At 48.0% G+C, this 22,926-nt stretch overlaps 1 protein-coding gene across 1 annotated transcript in view; it reads left to right on the top strand.

Annotated features, from left to right (window-relative positions):
* The window catches only part of LOC127920089 (anoctamin-1-like), a 71,284-nt gene that overhangs the window by 37,577 nt on the left and 10,781 nt on the right, over window positions 1-22,926 (top strand). The window contains exons 5-7 of the mRNA XM_052503902.1: window positions 775-839; window positions 1,992-2,126; window positions 6,426-6,587. Coding sequence (XP_052359862.1) covers window positions 775-839; window positions 1,992-2,126; window positions 6,426-6,587 — 362 coding nt within the window. The remainder of the gene's footprint in view (window positions 1-774; window positions 840-1,991; window positions 2,127-6,425; window positions 6,588-22,926) is intronic.

The raw sequence follows: 22,926 nt of genomic DNA, 5'->3' as shown, positions 1-22,926 counted from the left end.
TGGACTCTACTCTGATGTCTGGACTCTACTCTGATGTCTGGACTCTACTCTGATGTCTGGACTCTACTCTGATGTCTGGACTCTACTCTGATGTCTGGACTCTACTCTGATGTCTGGACTCTACTCTGGACTCTACTCTGATGTCTGGACTCTACTCTGATGTCTGGACTCTACTCTACTCTGATGTCTGGACTCTACTCTGATGACTGTACTGTACTCTACTCTACTCTGATGTCTGGACTCTACTCTGATGTCTGGACTCTACTCTGATGACTGGACTCTACTCTGATGACTGGACTCTACTCTGATGACTGGACTGAACTCTACTCTGATGACTGTACTGTACTCTACTCTGATGACTGGACTGTACTCTACTCTGATGACTGTACTGTACTCTACTCTGATGACTGTACTGTACTCTACTCTGATGACTGTACTGTACTCTACTCTGATGACTGTACTGTACTCTACTCTGATGACTGTACTGTACTCTACTCTGATGTCTGGACTCTACTCTGATGTCTGACTCTACTGATGACTGGACTCTACTCTGATGTCTGTACTGGACTCTACTCTGATGTCTGGACTGAACTCTACTCTGATGTCTGGACTCTACTCTGATGACTGGACTGAACTCTACTGTGATGACTGTACTGTACTCTACTCTGTCTGTACTGAACTCTACTCCGATGTCTGGACTCTACTCTGATGTCTGTACTGAACTCTACTCTGATGTCTGTACTGAACTCTACTCTCATGTCTGTTCTGTCTAAGCTGCTGCATGATGAGTGGGCCAGATATGGAGCCTTCTACAAATACCAACCTGTGGACCTCATCAGGTATCAACATTACTACACGATTACTACATGACATTATCATTGGGTGTCGGCATTACTACATTAATACCACATTACCAACAATACTATGTTATAACAACATGACATTATCAGATGCCCACATTACCACAACTATATTACATTATCATCCGGTACCAACATTACAACATTGTTATTTCATTACATTATCACCAGGTGTCCACATTATCGTTACATCATCAGGTACCTACATTATCATTGCATTATCATCGGGTACCTACATTATTATTGCATTATCATCGGGTACCTACATTATCATTGCATTATCATCAGGTTATCACATTACTATATTACTGCGTTACAATATCATCAGGTACCAGCATTACTACAATGTTACCATATTACTACATTACATATCAGATACCAACATTACTATCACTACATGACATTATCATCAGGTATCAACATTACAATATTACTGCATTACATTATCAGATAACAACATTACAATGCTATTACATTATCATTACATTATCAGATACCAACATTACTATGCTATTACATTATCAGATAACAACATTACAATGCTATTACATTATCATTACATTATCAGATATCAACATTACAATGCTATTACTACATTACATTATCATCAGGTATCAACATTGCATTATTACTGCATTACATTATCAGATAACAACATTACTATGCTATTACATTATCATCAAGTATAATCATTGCATTATTACTGCATTACATTATCAGGTACCAATACTACTATTATTACTACATAGATCATTAGATACCATTATTACTACATTACATTGTCATAATTTTTTACAGAGCAATTTACAGGAACAATTAGGGTTAAGTGCCTTGCTCATGGGCACATTGACCGATTAAAACAATAATAATAATTCTCGCCTGGTCGCCTCAGGGCTTCAAACCAGCGACCTTTCGGTTACTTGCCCAACGCTCTTAATCGCTAGGCAACCTTCTGCCCTCATTAGTTACCAACATTGGTAGATTATTACTACATTATCATCATTATTACTAGTGAACCCAAACCCTAACAGCAGCCTCATCAGGTATCAGCACCAGTCTCTATTAGTACATTACAATGCTGCATTATATTAAGGATCACACATCTGACTGCTGATGACCTCTGACTTACAGGAAGTACTTTGGAGAGAAGATCGGTCTGTACTTCGCCTGGCTGGGCGTCTACACTCAGCTGCTCATACCAGCCTCTATGGTTGGGATTATCGTCTTCTGCTACGGCTGTTACACTGTGGATATGGACGTACCCAGGTACACACACACACACACCAGCTAAATGCCAGGTACACACACACACACACACACACACACACACACACACACACACACACACACACACACACACACACACACACACACACACACATACACATACACATACACATACACATACACACACACACACACACCAGCTACATGTCAGGTACACACACACACACACACACACACACACACACACACACACACACACACACACACACACACACACACACACACACACACACACACACACACACAGACCAGCTACACACACACACACAGACCAGCTACACACACACACACACACACACAGAACCAGCTACACACACAGAGACCAGCTACACACACACACAGACCAGCTACATGTCACACACACACACACACACACACACACACACACAGACCAGCTACATGTCAGACACACACACACACACACACACACACACAGACCAGCTACGTGTCAGGCACACACTCTAGTCCTGTCTGTGTGTAGGAGGAACATTGGCAGACTGGAAACAACAGCTGAACAGGAAATCCCTGGGACCTCATTTAGAAACGTTGTGTATGCACAAAGTATGTCCCAAAACATGCCAGTTTTCAGACTAAAGTTGGCATTTTATAAAAACTGAGAATGTTTTTTTATCCTCCCTCAAACGTTAGACCATGCGGATGTTTCTGGTGTTTTGAAGTACTGCCAGAAGACGACAGTAGCCTAGTAACCGTATCCAGGAATATATAACTAATTCAGAACATCAGCTGAATATAACAGGATGCCACGAGTGAGAAGAATCTGTTTTATCTTTGCGTTCTAAAATAGAGGCATATTTCCTTCTGTTGAATTAATTTACATGATCACTGTAGATTATAGTCCTTTAAAGAGAGGCCTGTTAGCGGCCGCTATGGTCATTTAAAGAGAGGCCCGTTAGCGGCCGCTATGGTCATTTAAAGAGAGGCCCGTTAGCGGCCGCTATAGTAATTTAAAGAGAGGCCCGTTAGCGGCCGCTATAGTAATTTAAAGAGAGGCCCGTTAGCGGCCGCTATAGTCATTTAAAGAGAGGCCCGTTAGCGGCCCCTATAGTCATTTAAAGAGAGGCCCGTTAGCGGCCCCTATAGTAATTTAAAGAGAGGCCCGTTAGCGGCCCCTATAGTCATTTAAAGAGAGGCCCGTTAGCGGCCCCTATAGTAATTTAAAGAGAGGCCCGTTAGCGGCCCCTATAGTCATTTAAAGAGAGGCCCGTTAGCGGCCCCTATAGTCATTTAAAGAGAGGCCCGTTAGCGGCCCCTATAGTAATTTAAAGAGAGGCCCGTTAGCGGCCGCTATGGTCATTTAAAGAGAGGCCCGTTAGCGGCCGCTATAGTCATTTAAAGAGAGGCCCGTTAGCGGCCGCTATGGTCATTTAAAGAGAGGCCCGTTAGCGGCCGCTATAGTCATTTAAAGAGAGGCCCGTTAGCGGCCGCTATAGTCATTTAAAGAGAGGCCCGTTAGCGGCCCCTATAGTCATTTAAAGAGAGGCCCGTTAGCGGCCCCTATAGTCATTTAAAGAGAGGCCCGTTAGCGGCCGCTATAGTCATTTAAAGAGAGGCCCGTTAGCGGCCGCTATGGTCATTTAAAGAGAGGCCCGTTAGCGGCCGCTATAGTCATTTAAAGAGAGGCCCGTTAGCGGCCGCTATAGTCATTTAAAGAGAGGCCCGTTAGCGGCCCCTATAGTCATTTAAAGAGAGGCCCGTTAGCGGCCCCTATAGTCATTTAAAGAGAGGCCATTGATGGTTCTATAGTAATTTAAAGAGAGGCCCGTTAGCGGCCCCTATAGTCATTTAAAGAGAGGCCCGTTAGCGGCCCCTATAGTCATTTAAAGAGAGGCCCGTTAGCGGCCCCTATAGTAATTTAAAGAGAGGCCCGTTAGCGGCCCCTATAGTCATTTAAAGAGAGGCCCGTTAGCGGCCCCTATAGTCATTTAAAGAGAGGCCCGTTAGCGGCCCCTATAGTCATTTAAAGAGAGGCCCGTTAGCGGCCCCTATGGTCATTTAAAGAGAGGCCCGTTAGCGGCCCCTATAGTCATTTAAAGAGAGGCCCGTTAGCGGCCCCTATAGTCATTTAAAGAGAGGCCCGTTAGCGGCCGCTATAGTCATTTAAAGAGAGGCCCGTTAGCGGCCCCTATAGTCATTTAAAGAGAGGCCCGTTAGCGGCCGCTATAGTCATTTAAAGAGAGGCCCGTTAGCGGCCCCTATAGTCATTTAAAGAGAGGCCCGTTAGCGGCCCCTATAGTCATTTAAAGAGAGGCCCGTTAGCGGCCCCTATAGTCATTTAAAGAGAGGCCCGTTAGCGGCCCCTATAGTCATTTAAAGAGAGGCCCGTTAGCGGCCCCTATAGTAATTTAAAGAGAGGCCCGTTAGCGACCCCTATAGTCATTTAAAGAGAGGCCCGTTAGCGGCCCCTATAGTCATTTAAAGAGAGGCCCGTTAGCGGCCCTATAGTCATTTAAAGAGAGGCCCGTTAGCGGCCCCTATAGTCATTTAAAGAGAGGCCCGTTAGCGGCCCCTATAGTCATTTAAAGAGAGGCCCGTTAGCGGCCGCTATAGTCATTTAAAGAGAGGCCCGTTAGCGGCCCCTATAGTCATTTAAAGAGAGGCCCGTTAGCGGCCCCTATAGTCATTTAAAGAGAGGCCCGTTAGCGGCCCCTATAGTCATTTAAAGAGAGGCCCGTTAGCGGCCCCTATAGTCATTTAAAGAGAGGCCCGTTAGCGGCCCCTATGGTCATTTAAAGAGAGGCCCGTTAGCGGCCCCTATAGTAATTTAAAGAGAGGCCCGTTAGCGGCCCCTATAGTCATTTAAAGAGAGGCCCGTTAGCGGCCCCTATAGTCATTTAAAGAGAGGCCCGTTAGCGGCCCCTATAGTCATTTAAAGAGAGGTCCGTTAGCGGCCCATATAGTCATTTAAAGAGAGGCCCGTTAGCGGCCGCTATGGTCATTTAAAGAGAGGCCATTGATGGTTCTATAGTAATTTAAAGAGAGGCCCGTTAGCGGCCCCTATAGTCATTTAAAGAGAGGCCATTGATGGTTCTATAGTAATTTAAAGAGAGGCCCGTTAGCGGCCCCTATAGTCATTTAAAGAGAGGCCCGTTAGCGGCCGCTATGGTCATTTAAAGAGAGGCCCGTTAGCGGCCGCTATGGTCATTTAAAGAGAGGCCCGTTAGCGGCCGCTATAGTCATTTAAAGAGAGGCCCGTTAGCGGCCCCTATGGTCATTTAAAGAGAGGCCATTGATGGGTCTATAGTCATTTAATTAAAGAGAGGCCCGTTAGCGGCCCCTATAGTAATTTAAAGAGAGGCCCGTTAGCGGCCCCTATAGTCATTTAAAGAGAGGCCCGTGTTTTGGGCGTGTTGCGTTTACTATTTAAGGAAGCTGCCTGTTGAGGACTTGAAGCATCTGTTTCTCAAACTAGACACTCTAATGTACTTGTCCTCTTGCCCAGTTGTGCACCGGGGCCTCCCACTCCTCTTTCTATTCTGGTTAGGGCCAGTTTGCGCTGTTCTGTGACGGCAGTAGTACAAGATCTTCAGTTTCTTGGAAATTTCTCACATGGAATAGCCTTAATTTCTCAGAACAAGAATAGACCGACGAGTTTCAGAAGAAAGTTCTTTGTTTCTGACCATTTTGAGCCTGTAATTGAACCCACAAATGCTGATGCTTTGTGAGTTAGCAGTCTGTAAAGAAATGGTGCACGCAGATATTTGGTGTTCAAGTTACTCAGTGGTTATAAATGAGGCCCCGGGTGTCTAGAACATTCCAAGTCGGGGTTGGGACCCCTATTGGAGGCACAGGGGAACTGCAGTGGAGTCCCCACATACAAAATGTACCTTTTATTGTTGCGAAAGAAACGTGTGTGTGTGTGTGTGTGTGTGTGTGTGTGTGTGTGTGTGTGTAGCCTGGAGATGTGTGATAAGCAGCAGAACTTCACGATGTGTCCTCTGTGTGACGGTGTGTGTGTGTGTGTGTGTGTGTGTAGCCTGGAGATGTGTGATAAGCAGCAGAACTTCACTGTGTCCTCTGTGTGACGGTGTGTGTGTGTGTAGCCTGGAGATGTGTGATAAGCAGCAGAACTTCACTATGTGTCCTCTGTGTGTGTGTGTGTGTGTGTAGCCTGGAGATGTGTGATAAGCAGCAGAACTTCACTATGTGTCCTCTGTGTGACGGTGTGTGTGTGTGTGTGTAGCCTGGAGATGTGTGATAAGCAGCAGAACTTCACTATGTGTCCTCTGTGTGACGGTGTGTGTGTGTGTGTGTGTGTAGCCTGGAGATGTGTGATAAGCAGCAGAACTTCACTATGTGTCCTCTGTGTGACGGAGTGTGTGACTACTGGCACCTGTCCACCGCCTGTGGCACCGCCCCGAGCATCCCACCTGTTCGACAACCCAGCCACCGTCTTCTTCGCTATCTTCATGTCCCTCTGGGGTATGTATTAACGTTCTGTTACCCCTTACTACTACCCCTTACTACCCCCATCTTCATGTCCCTCTGGGGTATGTATTAACGTTCTGTTACCCCTTACTACCCCTTACTACCCCTTACTATCCCTTACTACCCCCATCTTCATGTCCCTCTGGGGTATGTATTAACGTTCTGTTACCCCTTACTACCCCTTACTACCCCTTACTACCCCTTACTACCCTTACTACCCCCATCTTCATGTCCCTCTGGGGTATGTATTAACGTTCTGTTACCCCTTACTACCCCTTACTACCCCTTACTACCCCTTACTACCCCCATCTTCATGTCCCTCTGGGGTATGTATTAACGTTCTGTTACCCCTTACTGCCCCTTACTGCCCCTTACTACCCCTTACTACCCCTTACTACCCCTTACTGCCCCTTACTACCCCCATCTTCATGTCCTCTGGGGTATGTATTAACGTTCTGTTACCCCTTACTGCCCTTACTACCCCTTACTGCCCCTTACTACCCCCATCTTCATGTCCTCTGGGGTATGTATTAACGTTCTGTTACCCTTACTGCCCCTTACTACCCCTTACTACCCCTTACTACCCCTTACTACCCTTACTGCCCTACCCCCATCTTCATGTCCTCTGGGGTATGTATTAACGTTCTGTTACCCCTTACTGCCCTTACTACCCCCCATCTTCATGTCCCTCTGGGGTATGTATTAACGTTCTGTTACCCCTTACTACCCCTTACTGCCCCTTACTACCCCCATCTTCATGTCCCCTGGGGTATGTATTAACGTTCTGTTACCCCTTACTGCCCCTTACTACCCCTTACTACCCCCATCTTCATGTCCCTCTGGGGTATGTATTAACGTTCTGTTACCCCTTACTACCCCTTACTACCCACATCTTCATGTCCCTCTGGGGTATGTATTAACGTTCTGTTACCCTTACTGCCCCTTACTACCCCTTACTACCCCCATCTTCATGTCCTCTGGGGTATGTATTAACATTCTGTTACCCCTTACTACCCCTTACTACCCCCATCTTCATGTCCCTCTGGGGTATGTATTATTCTGTTCCCCTTACCCCTTACTACCCCTTACTACCCCTTACTGCCCCTTACTACCCCCATCTTCATGTCCCTCTGGGGTATGTATTAACGTTCTGTTACCCCTTACTGCCCCTTACTACCCCTTACAACCCTTACTACCCCCATCTTCATGTCCCTCTGGGGTATGTATTAACGTTCTGTTACCCCTTACTACCCCTTACTACCCCCATCTTCATGTCCCTCTGGGGTATGTATTAACGTTCTGTTACCCCTTACTGCCCCTTACTGCCCCTTACTACCCCTTACTACCCCTTACTACCCCCCTCTTCATGTCCTCTGGGGTATGTATTAACGTTCTGTTACCCCTTACTGCCCCTACTACCCTTACTGCCCCTTATCCCCCATCTTCATGTCCCTCTGGGGTATGTATTAACGTTCTGTTATTCCTTACTACCCCTTACTACCCCTTACTACCCCCATCTTCATGTCCCTCTGGGGTATGTATTAACGTTCTGTTACCCCTTACTACCCCTTACTGCCCCTTACTACCCCTTACTACCCCCATCTTCATGTCCCTCTGGGGTATGTATTAACGTTCTGTTACCCCTTACTGCCCCTTACTACCCCTTACTACCCCCATCTTCATGTCCCTCTGGGGTATGTATTAACGTTCTGTTACCCCTTACTACCCCTTACTGCCCCTTACTTTACTGCCCCTTTACCCTTACTACCCCCATCTTCATGTCCCTCTGGGGTATGTATTAACGTTCTGTTACCCTTACTGCCCCTTACTACCCCTTACTACCCCCATCTTCATGTCCTCTGGGTTATGTATTAACGTTCTACTGCCCCTTACTACCCCTTACTACCCCCATCTTCATGTCCCTCTGGGGTATGTATTAACGTTCTGTTACCCCTTACTACCCCTTACTGCCCCTTACTGCCCCTTACTACCCCTTACTACCCCCATCTTCATGTCCCTCTGGGGTATGTATTAACGTTCTACTGCCCCTTACTACCCCTTACTACCCCCATCTTCATGTCCCTCTGGGGTATGTATTAACGTTCTGTTACCCCTTACCCCTTACTGCCCCTTACTGCCCTGCCCCTTACTACCCCCATCTTCATGTCCCTCTGGGGTATGTATTAACGTTCTGTTACCCCTTACTGCCCCTTACTACCCCTTACTACCCCTTACTACCCCATCTTCATGTCCCTCTGGGGTATGTATTAACGTTCTGTTACCCTTACTGCCCCTTACTGCCCCTTACTACCCCCATCTTCATGTCCCTCTGGGGTATGTATTAACGTTCTGTTACCCCTTACTGCCCCTTACTGCCCCTTACTGCCCCTTACTACCCCCATCTTCATGTCCTCTGGGGTATGTATTAACGTTCTGTTACCCCTTACTACCCCTTACTACCCCCATCTATGTCCCTCTGGGGTATGTATTAACGTTCTGTTACCCCTTACTACCCCTTACTACCCCCATCTTCATGTCCCTCTGGGTATGTATTAACGTTCTGTTACCCCTTACTGCCCCTTACTACCCCTTACTGCCCCTTACTACCCCCATCTTCATGTCCTCTGGGGTATGTATTAACGTTCTGTTACCCCTTACTACCCCTTACTGCCCCTGACTACCCCTTACTACCCCCATCTTCATGTCCCTCTGGGGTATGTATTAATGTTCTGTTACCCCTTACTGCCCCTTACTGCCCCTTACTGCCCCTTACTACCCCCTATCTTCATGTCCTCTGGGGTATGTATTAACGTTCTGTTACCCCTTACTGCCCCTTACTGCCCCTTACTGCCCCTTACTGCCCCTTACTACCCCTTACTACCCCCATCTTCATGTCCCTCTGGGGTATGTATTAACGTTCTGTTACCCCTTACTGCCCCTTACTGCCCCTTACTACCCCCATCTTCATGTCCCTCTGGGGTATGTATTAACGTTCTGTTACCCCTTACTACCCCTTACTGCCCCTTACTACCCCTTACTACCCCCATCTTCATGTCCCTCTGGGGTATGTATTAACGTTCTGTTACCCCTTACTACCCCTTACTACCCCCATCTTCATGTCCCTCTGGGGTATGTATTAACGTTCTGTTACCCCTTACTACCCCCATCTTCATGTCCCTCTGGGGTATGTATTAACGTTCTGTTACCCCTTACTGCCCCTTACTACCCCTTACTACCCCTTACTACCCCCATCTTCATGTCCCTCTGGGGTATGTATTAACGTTCTGTTACCCCCTTACTACCCCTTACTACCCCTTACTGCCCCTGACTACCCCTTACTACCCCCATCTTCATGTCCTCTGGGGTATGTATTAACGTTCTGTTACCCCTTACTACCCCTTACTGCCCCTTACTATCCCTTACTACGCCTACCCCCATCTTCATGTCCCTCTGGGGTATGTATTAACGTTCTGTTACCCCTTACTACCCCTTACTGCCCCTTACTACCCCTTACTACCCCCATCTTCATGTCCCTCTGGGGTATGTATTAACGTTCTGTTACCCCTTACTGCCCCTTACTACCCCCTTACTACCCCCATCTTCATGTCCCTCTGGGGTATGTATTAACGTTCTGTTACCCCTTACTGCCCCTTACTGCCCCTTACTACCCCTTACTACCCCCATCTTCATGTCCCTCTGGGGTATGTATTAACGTTCTGTTACCCCTTACTGCCCCTTACTACCCCTTACTACCCCCATCTTCATGTCCCTCTGGGGTATGTATTAACGTTCTGTTACCACTTACTGCCCCTTACTACCCCTTACTACCCCCATCTTCATGTCCCTCTGGGGTATGTATTAACGTTCTGTTACCCCTTACTACTACCCCTTACTACCCCCATCTTCATGTCCCTCTGGGGTATGTATTAACGTTCTGTTACCCCTTACTACCCCTTACTGCCCTACCCCTTACTGCCCCTTACTACCCCTTACTACCCCCATCTTCATGTCCCTCTGGGGTATGTATTAACGTTCTGTTACCCCTTACTGCCCCTTACTACCCCTTACTACCCCCATCTTCATGTCCCTCTGGGGTATGTATTAACGTTCTGTTACCCCTTACTGCCCCTTACTACCCCTTACTACCCCCATCTTCATGTCACTGAGGTATGTGTTAACGTTCTGTTACCCCTTACTACCCCCATCTTCATGTCCTTCTGGGGTATGTATTAACGTTCTGTTACCCCTTACTACCCCTTACTGCCCCTTACTACCCCCATCTTCATGTCCTCTGGGGTATGTATTAACGTTCTGTTACCCCCTTACTGCCCCTTACTACCCCCATCTTCATGTCCCTCTGGGGTATGTATTAACGTTCTGTTACCCCTTACTGCCCCTTACTACCCCTTACTACCCCCATCTTCATGTCCCTCTGGGGTATGTATTAACGTTCTGTTACCCCTTACTACCCCTTACTACCCCCATCTTCATGTCCCTCTGGGGTATGTATTAACGTTCTGTTACCCCTTACTACCCCTTACTACCCCTTACTACCCCTTACTACCCCCATCTTCATGTCCCTCTGGGGTATGTATTAACGTTCTGTTACCCCTTACTACCCCTTACTACCCCTTACTACCCCTATCTTCATGTCCCTCTGGGGTATGTATTAACGTTCTGTTACCCCTTACTACCCCTTACTACTCCTTACTACCCCTTACTACCCCCATCTGCATGTCCCTCTGGGGTATGTATTAATGTTCTGTTACCCCTTACTGCCCCTTACTGCCCCTTACTGCCCCTTACTACCCCCATCTTCATGTCCTCTGGGGTATGTATTAACGTTCTGTTACCCCTTACTGCCCCTTACTACCCCTTACTGCCCCTTACTACCCCCATCTTCATGTCCTCTGGGGTATGTATTAACGTTCTGTTACCCCTTACTACCCCTTACTACCCCCATCTTCATGTCCCTCTGGGGTATGTATTAACGTTCTGTTACCCCTTACTGCCCCTTACTGCCCCTTACTACCCCTTACTACCCCCATCTTCATGTCCCTCTGGGGTATGTATTAACGTTCTGTTACCCCTTACTGCCCCTTACTACCCCCTACCCCCATCTTCATGTCCCTCTGGGGTATGTATTAACGTTCTGTTACCCCTTACTGCCCCTTACTACCCCTTACTGCCCCTTACTACCCCTTACTGCCCCTTACTACCCCCATCTTCATGTCCCTCTGGGGTATGTATTAACGTTCTGTTACCCCTTACTACCCCTTACTACCCCCATCTTCATGTCCCTCTGGGGTATGTATTAACGTTCTGTTACCCCTTACTACCCCCATCTTCATGTCCCTCTGGGGTATGTACTAACGTTCTGTTACCCCTTACTGCCCCTTACTACCCCTTACTGCCCCTTACTACCCCTTACTACCCCCATCTTCATGTCCCTCTGGGGTATGTATTAACGTTCTGTTACCCCTTACTACCCCTTACTGCCCCTTACTACCCCTTACTACCCCCATCTTCATGTCCCTCTGGGGTATGTATTAACGTTCTGTTACCCCTTACTACCCCTTACTACCCCCATCTTCATGTCCCTCTGGGGTATGTATTAACGTTCTGTTACCCTTACTGCCCTTACTACCCCCATCTTCATGTCCCTCTGGGGTATGTATTAACGTTCTGTTACCCCCTTACTACCCCTTACTACCCCCATCTTCATGTCCTCTGGGGTATGTATTAATGTTCTGTTACCCCTTACTGCCCCTTACTACCCCTTACCCCTTACTATCTTCATGTCCTCTGGGGTATGTATTAACGTTCTGTTACCCCTTACTACCCCTTACTACCCCTTACTACCCCCATCTTCATGTCCCTCTGGGGTATGTATTAACGTTCTGTTACCCCTTACTACCCCTTACTACCCCTTACTACCCCTTACTACCCCCATCTTCATGTCCCTCTGGGGTATGTATTAACGTTCTGTTACCCCTTACTGCCCCTTACTACCCCTTACTGCCCCTTACTACCCCTTACTACCCCCATCTTCATGTCCCTCTGGGGTATGTATTAACGTTCTGTTACCCCTTACTGCCCCTTACTACCCCTTACTACCCCCATCTTCATGTCCTCTGGGGTATGTATTAACGTTCTGTTACCCCTTATTACCCCTTACCCCTACCCCCATCTTCATGTCCCTCTGGGGTATGTATTAACGTTCTGTTACCCCTTACTGCCCCTTACTGCCCCTTACTACCCCCACTACTCTTCATGTCCTCTGGGGTATGTATTAACGTTCTGTTACCCCTTACTGCCCCTTACTACCCCTTACTACCCCCATCTTCATGTCCCTCTGGGGTATGTATTAACGTTCTGTTACCCCTTACTACCCCTTACTATCCCCATCTTCATGTCCCTCTGGGGTATGTATTAACGTTCTGTTACCCCTTACCCCTTACCGCCCTTACTACCCCTTACTGCCCCTTACTGCCCCTTACCCCTTACTACCCCCATCTTCATGTCCCTCTGGGGTATGTATTAACGTTCTGTTACCCCTTACTGCCCCTTACTACCCCCATCTTCATGTCCCTCTGGGGTATGTATTAACGTTCTGTTACCCCTTACTACCCCTTACTACTCCTTACTACCCCTTACTACCCTTACTGCCCCTTACTACCCCTTACTACCCCCATCTTCATGTCCCTCTGGGGTATGTATTAACGTTCTGTTACCCCTTACTACCCCCATCTTCATGTCCCTCTGGGGTATGTATTAACGTTCTGTTACCCCTTACTACCCCTTACTGCCCCTTACTACCCCCATCTTCATGTCCCTCTGGGGTATGTATTAACGTTCTGTTACCCCTTACTACCCCTTACTACCCCCCATCTTCATGTCCCTCTGGGGTATGTATTAACATTCTGTTACCCTTTACTACCCCTTACTGCCCCTTACTACCCCTTACTACCCCTATCTTCATGTCCTCTGGGGTATGTATTAATGTTCTGTTACCCCCTTACTGCCCCTTACTGCCCCTTACTACCCCTTACTACCCCATCTTCATGTCCCTCTGGGGTATGTATTAACGTTCTGTTACCCCCCTTACTACCCCTTACTACCCCTTACTACCCCCATCTTCATGTCCCTCTGGGGTATGTATTAACGTTCTGTTTCCCCTTACTGCCCCTTACTACCTACTTACCCCCTTACTGCCCTTACTACCCTACCCCCATCTTCATGTCCCTCTGGGGTATGTATTAACGTTCTGTTACCCTTACTACCCCTGCCCCTTACTACCCCTTACTACCCCCATCTTCATGTCCCTCTGGGGTATGTATTAACGTTATGTTACCCCTTACTGCCCCTTACTGCCCCTTACTGCCCCTACTACCCCTTACTACGCCCCATCTTCATGTCCCTCTGGGGTATGTATTAACGTTCTGTTACCCCTTACCCCTACTACCCCTTACTACCCCCATCTTCATGTCCCTCTGGGGTATGTATTAACGTTCTGTTACCCCTTACCGCCCCTTACTACCCCTTACTACCCCCATCTTCATGTCCCTCTGGGGTATGTATTAACGTTCTGTTACCCCTTACTACCCCTTACTACCCCCATCTTCATGTCCCTCTGGGGTATGTATTAACGTTCTGTTACCCCTTACTACCCCTTACTGCCCCTTACTACCCCTTACTACCCCTTACTGCCCCTTACTACCCCCATCTTCATGTCCCTCTGGGGTATGTATTAACGTTCTGTTACCCCTTACTGCCCCTTACTACCCCTTACTACCCCCATCTTCATGTCCCTCTGGGGTATGTATTAACGTTCTGTTACCCCTTACTGCCCCTTACTACCCCTTACTACCCCCATCTTCATGTCCCTCTGGGGTATGTATTAACGTTCTGTTACCCCTTACTACCCCCATCTTCATGTCCTTCTGGGGTATGTATTAACGTTCTGTTACCCCTTACTTACTACCCCTTACTGCCCCTTACTACCCCCATCTTCATGTCCTCTGGGGTATGTATTAACATTCTGTTACCCCTTACTGCCCCTTACTACCCCCATCTTCATGTCCCTCTGGGGTATGTATTAACGTTCTGTTACCCCTTACTGCCCCTTACTACCCCTTACTACCCCCATCTTCATGTCCCTCTGGGGTATGTATTAACGTTCTGTTACCCCTTACTACCCCTTACTACCCCCATCTTCATGTCCCTCTGGGGTATGTATTAACGTTCTGTTACCCCTTACTGCCCCTTACTACCCCCATCTTCATGTCCCTCTGGGGTATGTATTAACGTTCTGTTACCCCTTACTACCCCTTACTACCCCTTACTGCCCCTTACTACCCCTTACTACCCCCATCTTCATGTCCCTCTGGGGTATGTATTAACGTTCTGTTACCCCTTACTGCCCCTTACTACCCCTTACTACCCCTTACTACCCCCATCTTCATGTCCCTCTGGGGTATGTATTAACGTTCTGTTACCCCTTACTGCCCCTTACTACCCCTTACTACCCCTTACTACCCCTTACTACCCCCATCTTCATGTCCCTCTGGGGTATGTATTAACGTTCTGTTACCCCTTACTGCCCCTTACTACCCCTTACTGCTACTACCCCCATCTTCATGTTCCTCTGGGGTATGTATTAACCTCTGTTACCCTACTACCCCTTACTACCCCCATCTTCATGTCCCTCTGGGGTATGTATTAACGTTCTGTTACCCCTTACTACTGCCCTTACTACCCCCCCATCTTCATGTCCCTCTGGGGTATGTATTAACGTTCTGTTACCCCTTACTGCCCCTTACTACCCCTTACTACTGCCCTTACTACCCCCATCTTCATGTCCCTCTGGGGTATGTATTAACGTTCTGTTACCCCCCCTTACTACCCCTTACTACCCCCATCTTCATGTCCTCTGGGGTATGTATTAACGTTCTACTGCCCCTTACTACCCCCATCTTCATGTCCCTCTGGGGTATGTATTAACGTTCTGTTACCCCTTACTGCCCCTTACTACCCCTTACTACCCCTTTTTAACCCCTACTACCCCTTACTACCCCCATCTTCATGTCCCTCTGGGGTATGTATTAACGTTCTGTTACCCCTTACTACCCCTTACTGCCCCTTACTACCCTTACTACCCCCATCTTCATGTCCCTCTGGGGTATGTATTAACGTTCTGTTACCCCTTACTACCCCTTACTACCCCCATCTTCATGTCCCTCTGGGGTATGTATTAACGTTCTGTTACCCCTTACTGCCCCTTACTACCCCCATCTTCATGTCCCTCTGGGGTATGTATTAACGTTCTGTTACCCCTTACTACCCCTTACTACCCCCATCTTCATGTCCCTCTGGGGTATGTATTAACGTTCTGTTACCCCTTACTACCCCTTACTACCCCTTACTTCCCTTACTACCCCCATCTTCATGTCCCTCTGGGGTATGTATTAACGTTCTGTTACCCCTTACTACCCCTTACTACCCCTTACTACCCCCATCTTCATGTCCCTCTGGGGTATGTATTAACGTTCTGTTACCCCTTACTACCCCTTACTGCCCCTTACTACCCCTTACTACCCTTACTACCCCCATCTTCATGTCCCTCTGGGGTATGTATTAACGTTCTGTTACCCCTTACTGCCCCTTACTACCCCTTACTACCCCTTACTGCCCCTTACTACCTTACTACCCCCATCTTCATGTCCCTCTGGGGTATGTATTAACGTTCTGTTACCCCTTACTGCCCCTTACTACCCCTTACTACCCCCATCTTCATGTCCTCTGGGGTATGTATTAACGTTCTACTGCCCTTATTACCCCTTACTACCCCCATCTTCATGTCCTCTGGGGTATGTATTAACGTTCTGTTACCCCTTACTGCCCCTTACTGCCCCTTACTACCCTACCCCATCTTCATGTCCTCTGGGGTATGTATTAACGTTCTGTTACCCCTTACTGCCCCTTACTACCCCTTACTACCCCCATCTTCATGTCCCTCTGGGGTATGTATTAACGTTCTGTTACCCCTTACCCCTTACTACCCTTACTATCCCCATCTTCATGTCCCTCTGGGGTATGTATTAACGTTCTGTTACCCCTTACTACCCCTACCCCCTTACTGCTACCCCTTACTGCCCCTACTACCCCTTACTACCCCCATCTTCATGTCCTCTGGGGTATGTATTAACGTTCTGTTACCCCTTACTGCCCCTTACTACCCCCATCTTCATGTCCCTCTGGGGTATGTATTAACGTTCTGTTACCCCTTACTACCCCTTACTACCCTTACTACCCCTTACTACCCCCCCCTCTTCTATCTTCATGTCCTCTGGGGTATGTGTTAACGTTCTGTTACCCCTTACTACCCCCTATCTTCATGTCCCTCTGGGGTATGTATTAACGTTCTGTTACCCCTACTACCCCTTACTGCCCCCTACTACCCCCATCTTCATGTCCTCTGGGGTATGTATTAACGTTCTGTTACTGTTACCCCTTACTGCCCCTTACTACCCCTTACTACCCCCATCTTCATGTCCCTCTGGGGTATGTATTAACATTCTGTTACCCTTTACTACTACCCTTACTACCCCTTACTACCCCCATCTTCATGTCCTCTGGGGTATGTATTAATGTTCTGTTACCCCTTACTGCCCCTTACTGCCCCTTACTACCCCTTACTACCCCCATCTTCATGTCCTCTGGGGTATGTATTAACGTTCTGTTACCCCTTACTACCCCTTACTACCCCTTACTACCCCCATCTTCATGTCCCTCTGGGGTATGTATTAACGTTCTGTTTCCCCTTACTGCCCCTTACTACCCCTTACTACCCCTTACTACCCCTTACTGCCCTTTACTACCCCTTACTACCCCCATCTTCATGTCCTCTGGGGTATGTATTAACATTCTGTTACCCCTTACTACCCCTTACTGCCCCTTACTACCCCTTACTACCCCCATCTTCATGTCCCTCTGGGGTATGTATTAACGTTATGTTACCCTGTGCCCCTTACTGCCCCTTACTGCCCCTTACTACCCCCATCTTCATGTCCCTCTGGGGTATGTATTAACGTTCTGTTACCCCTTACTGCCCCTACTACCCTTACTACCCCCATCTTCATGTCCCTCTGGGGTATGTATTAACGTTCTGTTACCCCTTACTACCCCTTACTGCCCTTTACTACCCCTTACTACCCCCATCTTCATGTCCTCTGGGGTATGTATTAACGTTCTGTTACCCCTACCCTACCCTTACTACCCCTTACTACCCCCATCTTCATGTCCCTCTGGGGTATGTATTAACGTTCTGTTACCCCTTACTACCCCTTACTGCCCCTTACTGCCCCTTACTACCCCCATCTTCATGTCCCTCTGGGGTATGTATTAACGTTCTGTTACCCCTCACTACCCCTTACTACCCCCATCTTCATGTCCTCTGGGGTATGTATTAACGTTCTGTTACCCCTACTACTTACCCCTTACTACCCCTTACTACCCCTTACTATCCCCATCTTCATGTCCCTCTGGGGTATGTATTAACGTTCTGTTACCCCTTACTGCCCCTTACTACTACCCCCATCTTCATGTCCTCTGGGGTATGTATTAACGTTCTGTTACCCCTTACTACCCCCCTTACTACCCCTTACTACCCCCATCTTCATGTCCTCTGGGGTATGTATTAACGTTCTGTTACCCCTTACTGCCCCTTACTACCCCCATCTTCATGTCCTCTGGGGTATGTATTAACGTTCTGTTACCCCTACTGCCCTTACCCCCTTACTACCCCCTACCCCCATCTTCATGTCCTCTGGGGTATGTATTAACGTTCTGTTACCCCTTACTACCCCTTACTACCCCCATCTTCATGTCCTCTGGGGTATGTATTAACGTTCTGTTACCCCTCACTACCCCTTACTACCCCCATCTTCATGTCCCTCTGGGGTATGTATTAACATTCTGTTACCCCTTACTACCCCTTACTACCCCTTACTACCCCTTACTACCCCCATCTTCATGTCCCTCTGGGGTATGTATTAACGTTCTGTTACCCCTTACTGCCCCTTACTACCCCTTACTACCCCCATCTTCATGTCCCTCTGGGGTATGTATTAACGTTCTGTTACCCCTTACTACCCCTTACTACCCCTTACTACCCCCATCTTCATGTCCCTCTGGGGTATGTATTAACGTTCTGTTACCCCTTACTGCCCCTTACTACCCCCATCTTCATGTCCCTCTGGGGTATGTATTAACGTTCTGTTACCCCTTACTACCCCTTACTACCCCTTACTACCCCCATCTTCATGTCCCTCTGGGGTATGTATTAACGTTCTGTTACCCCTTACTACCCCTTACTACCCCCATCTTCATGTCCTCTGGGGTATGTATTAACGTTCTGTTACCCCTACTACCCATTACTGCCCCTTACTACCCCTTACTACTCCCCATCTTCATGTCCTCTGGGGTATGTATTAACGTTCTGTTACCCCTTACTGCCCCTTACTGCCCCTTACTACCCCCATCTTCATGTCCCTCTGGGGTATGTATTAACATTCTGTTACCCCTTACTACCCCTTACTACCCCCATCTTCATGTCCCTCTGGGGTATGTATTAACGTTCTGTTACCCCTTACTGCCCCTTACTACCCCTTACTACCCCCATCTTCATGTCCCTCTGGGGTATGTATTAACGTTCTGTTACCCCTTACTGCCCCTTACTACCCCTTACTACCCCCATCTTCATGTCCCTCTGGGGTATGTATTAACGTTCTGTTACCCCTTACTACCCCTTACTACCCCTTACTACCCCCATCTTCATGTCCCTCTGGGGTATGTATTAACGTTCTGTTACCCCTACTGCCCCTTACTACCCCTTACTACCCCCATCTTCATGTCCCTCTGGGGTATGTATTAACGTTCTGTTACCCCTTACTACCCCTTACTGCCCCTTACTACCCCTTACTACCCCCATCTTCATGTCCCTCTGGGGTATGTATTAACGTTCTGTTACCCCTTACTACCCCTTACTACCCCCATCTTCATGTCCCTCTGGGGTATGTATTAACGTTCTGTTACCCCTTACTACCCCTTACTACCCCTTACTGCCCCTTACTACCCCTTACTACCCCCATCTTCATGTCCCTCTGGGGTATGTATTAACGTTCTGTTACCCCTTACTGCCCCTTACTACCCCTTACTACCCCCATCTTCATGTCCCTCTGGGGTATGTATTAACGTTCTGTTACCCCTTACTACCCCTTACTGCCCCTTACTACCCCCATCTTCATGTCCCTCTGGGGTATGTATTAACGTTCTGTTACCCCTTACTGCCCCTTACTACCCCCATCTTCATGTCCCTCTGGGGTATGTATTAACGTTCTGTTACCCCTTACTACCCCTTACTACCCCTTACTACCCCCATCTTCATGTCCCTCTGGGGTATGTATTAACGTTCTGTTACCCCTTACTGCCCCTTACTACCCCCATCTTCATGTCCCTCTGGGGTATGTATTAACGTTCTGTTACCCCTTACTACCCCTTACTACCCCCTTACTACCCCCATCTTCATGTCCCTCTGGGGTATGTATTAACGTTCTGTTACCCCTTACTGCCCCTTACTACCCCCATCTTCATGTCCCTCTGGGGTATGTATTAACGTTCTGTTACCCCTTACTGCCCCTTACTACCCCCATCTTCATGTCCCTCTGGGGTATGTATTAACGTTCTGTTACCCCTTACTACCCCTTACTACCCCTTACTACCCCTTACTACCCCCATCTTCATGTCCTCTGGGGTATGTATTAACGTTCTGTTACCCCTTACTGCCCCTTACTACCCCTTACTACCCCATCTTCATGTCCCTCTGGGGTATGTATTAACGTTCTGTTACCCCTTACTGCCCCTTACTACCCCTTACTACCCCCCATCTTCATGTCCTCTGGGGTATGTATTAACGTTCTGTTACCCCTTACTACCCCTTACTACCCCCATCTTCATGTCCTCTGGGGTATGTATTAACGTTCTGTTACCCCTTACTGCCCCCCTTACTACCCCTTACTACCCCCATCTTCATGTCCCTCTGGGGTATGTATTAACGTTCTGTTACCCCTTACTACCCCTTACTACCCCCCCATCTTCATGTCCTCTGGGGTATGTATTAACGTTCTGTTACCCCTACTACCCATTACTGCCCCTTACTACCCCTTACTACCCCATCTTCATGTCCTCTGGGGTATGTATTAACGTTCTGTTACCCCTTACTGCCCCTTACCCCTTACTACCCCCATCTTCATGTCCCTCTGGGGTATGTATTAACGTTCTGTTACCCCTTACTACCCCTTACTACCCCCATCTTCATGTCCTCTGGGGTATGTATTAACGTTCTGTTACCCCTACTGCCCCTTACTACCCTTACTACCCCCCCCCATCTTCATGTCCTCTGGGGTATGTATTAACGTTCTGTTACCCCTTACTGCCCCTTACTACCCCTTACTACCCCCATCTTCATGTCCTCTGGGGTATGTATTAACGTTCTGTTACCCCTTACTGCCCCTTTACTACCCCCATCTTCATGTCCCTCTGGGGTATGTATTAACGTTCTGTTACCCCTTACTGCCCCTTACTGCCCCTTACTACCCCCATCTTCATGTCCCTCTGGGGTATGTATTAACGTTCTGTTACCCCTTACTGCCCCTTACTGCCCCTTACTACCCCTTACTACCCCCATCTTCATGTCCCTCTGGGGTATGTATTAACGTTCTGTTACCCCTTACTACCCCTTACTACCCCCATCTTCATGTCCCTCTGGGGTATGTATTAACGTTCTGTTACCCCTTACTGCCCCTTACTACCCCTTACTGCCCCTTACTACCCCTTACTACCCCCATCTTCATGTCCCTCTGGGGTATGTATTAACGTTCTGTTACCCCTTACTACCCCTTACTACCCCCATCTTCATGTCCCTCTGGGGTATGTATTAACGTTCTGTTACCCCTTACTACCCCTTACTGCCCCTTACTACCCCCATCTTCATGTCCTCTGGGGTATGTATTAACGTTCTGTTACCCCTTACTGCCCCTTACTACCCCCATCTTCATGTCCCTCTGGGGTATGTATTAACGTTCTGTTACCCCCTTACTACCCTTACTGTCCTACTGCCCCTTACTACCCCCATCTTCATGTCCCTCTGGGGTATGTATTAACGTTCTGTTACCCCTTACTACCCCTTACTACTCCTTACTACCCCTTACTACCCCCATCTTCATGTCCTCTGGGGTATGTATTAACGTTCTGTTACCCCTACTGCCCCTTACTACCCCTTACTACCCCCATCTTCATGTCCTCTGGGGTATGTATTAACGTTCTGTTACCCCTTACTGCCCCTTACTACCCCTTACTATCTTCATGTCCCTCTGGGGTATGTATTAACCCCCCCTTACTACCCCTTACTACCCCCATCTTCATGTCCTCTGGGGTATGTATTAACGTTCTGTTACCCCTACTACCCCTTACTGCCCCTTACTACCCCTTACTACCCCCATCTTCATGTCCTCTGGGGTATGTATTAACGTTCTGTTACCCCTTACTACCCCTTACTACCCCTTACTACCCCCATCTTCATGTCCCTCTGGGGTATGTATTAACGTTCTGTTACCCCTTACTACCCCTTACTACCCCCATCTTCATGTCCTCTGGGGTATGTATTAACGTTCTGTTACCCCTTACTGCCCCTTACTACTACCCCATCTTCATGTCCTCTGGGGTATGTATTAACGTTCTGTTACCCCTTACTACCCCTTACTGCCCCTTACTACCCCCATCTTCATGTCCCTCTGGGGTATGTATTAACGTTCTGTTACCCCTTACTACCCCTTACTGCTTACTACCCCATCTTCATGTCCCTCTGGGGTATGTATTAACGTTCTGTTACCCCTTACTGCCCCTTACTACCCTTACTACCCCTTACTACCCCCATCTTCATGTCCCTCTGGGGTATGTATTAACGTTCTGTTACCCCTTACTACCCCTACTACCCCCATCTTCATGTCCTCTGGGGTATGTATTAACGTTCTGTTACCCCTTACTACCCCCTTACTGCCCCTTACTACCCTTACTACCCCTTACTACCCCCATCTTCATGTCCTCTGGGGTATGTATTAACGTTCTGTTACCCCTTACTGCCCCTTACTACCCCTTACTACCCCTTACTACCCCCATCTTCATGTCCCTCTGGGGTATGTATTAACGTTCTGTTACCCCTTACTGCCCCTTACTACCCCCCATCTTCATGTCCTCTGGGGTATGTATTAACGTT

The sequence above is a fragment of the Oncorhynchus keta genome, unplaced genomic scaffold (genome assembly GCF_023373465.1).
Source record: "Oncorhynchus keta strain PuntledgeMale-10-30-2019 unplaced genomic scaffold, Oket_V2 Un_contig_1830_pilon_pilon, whole genome shotgun sequence".
Taxonomy (NCBI): Eukaryota; Metazoa; Chordata; class Actinopteri; order Salmoniformes; family Salmonidae; genus Oncorhynchus; species Oncorhynchus keta.
The sequence above is the reverse complement of the archived record's forward strand: the minus strand, read 5'-3'. Positions and strand labels throughout refer to the sequence as shown.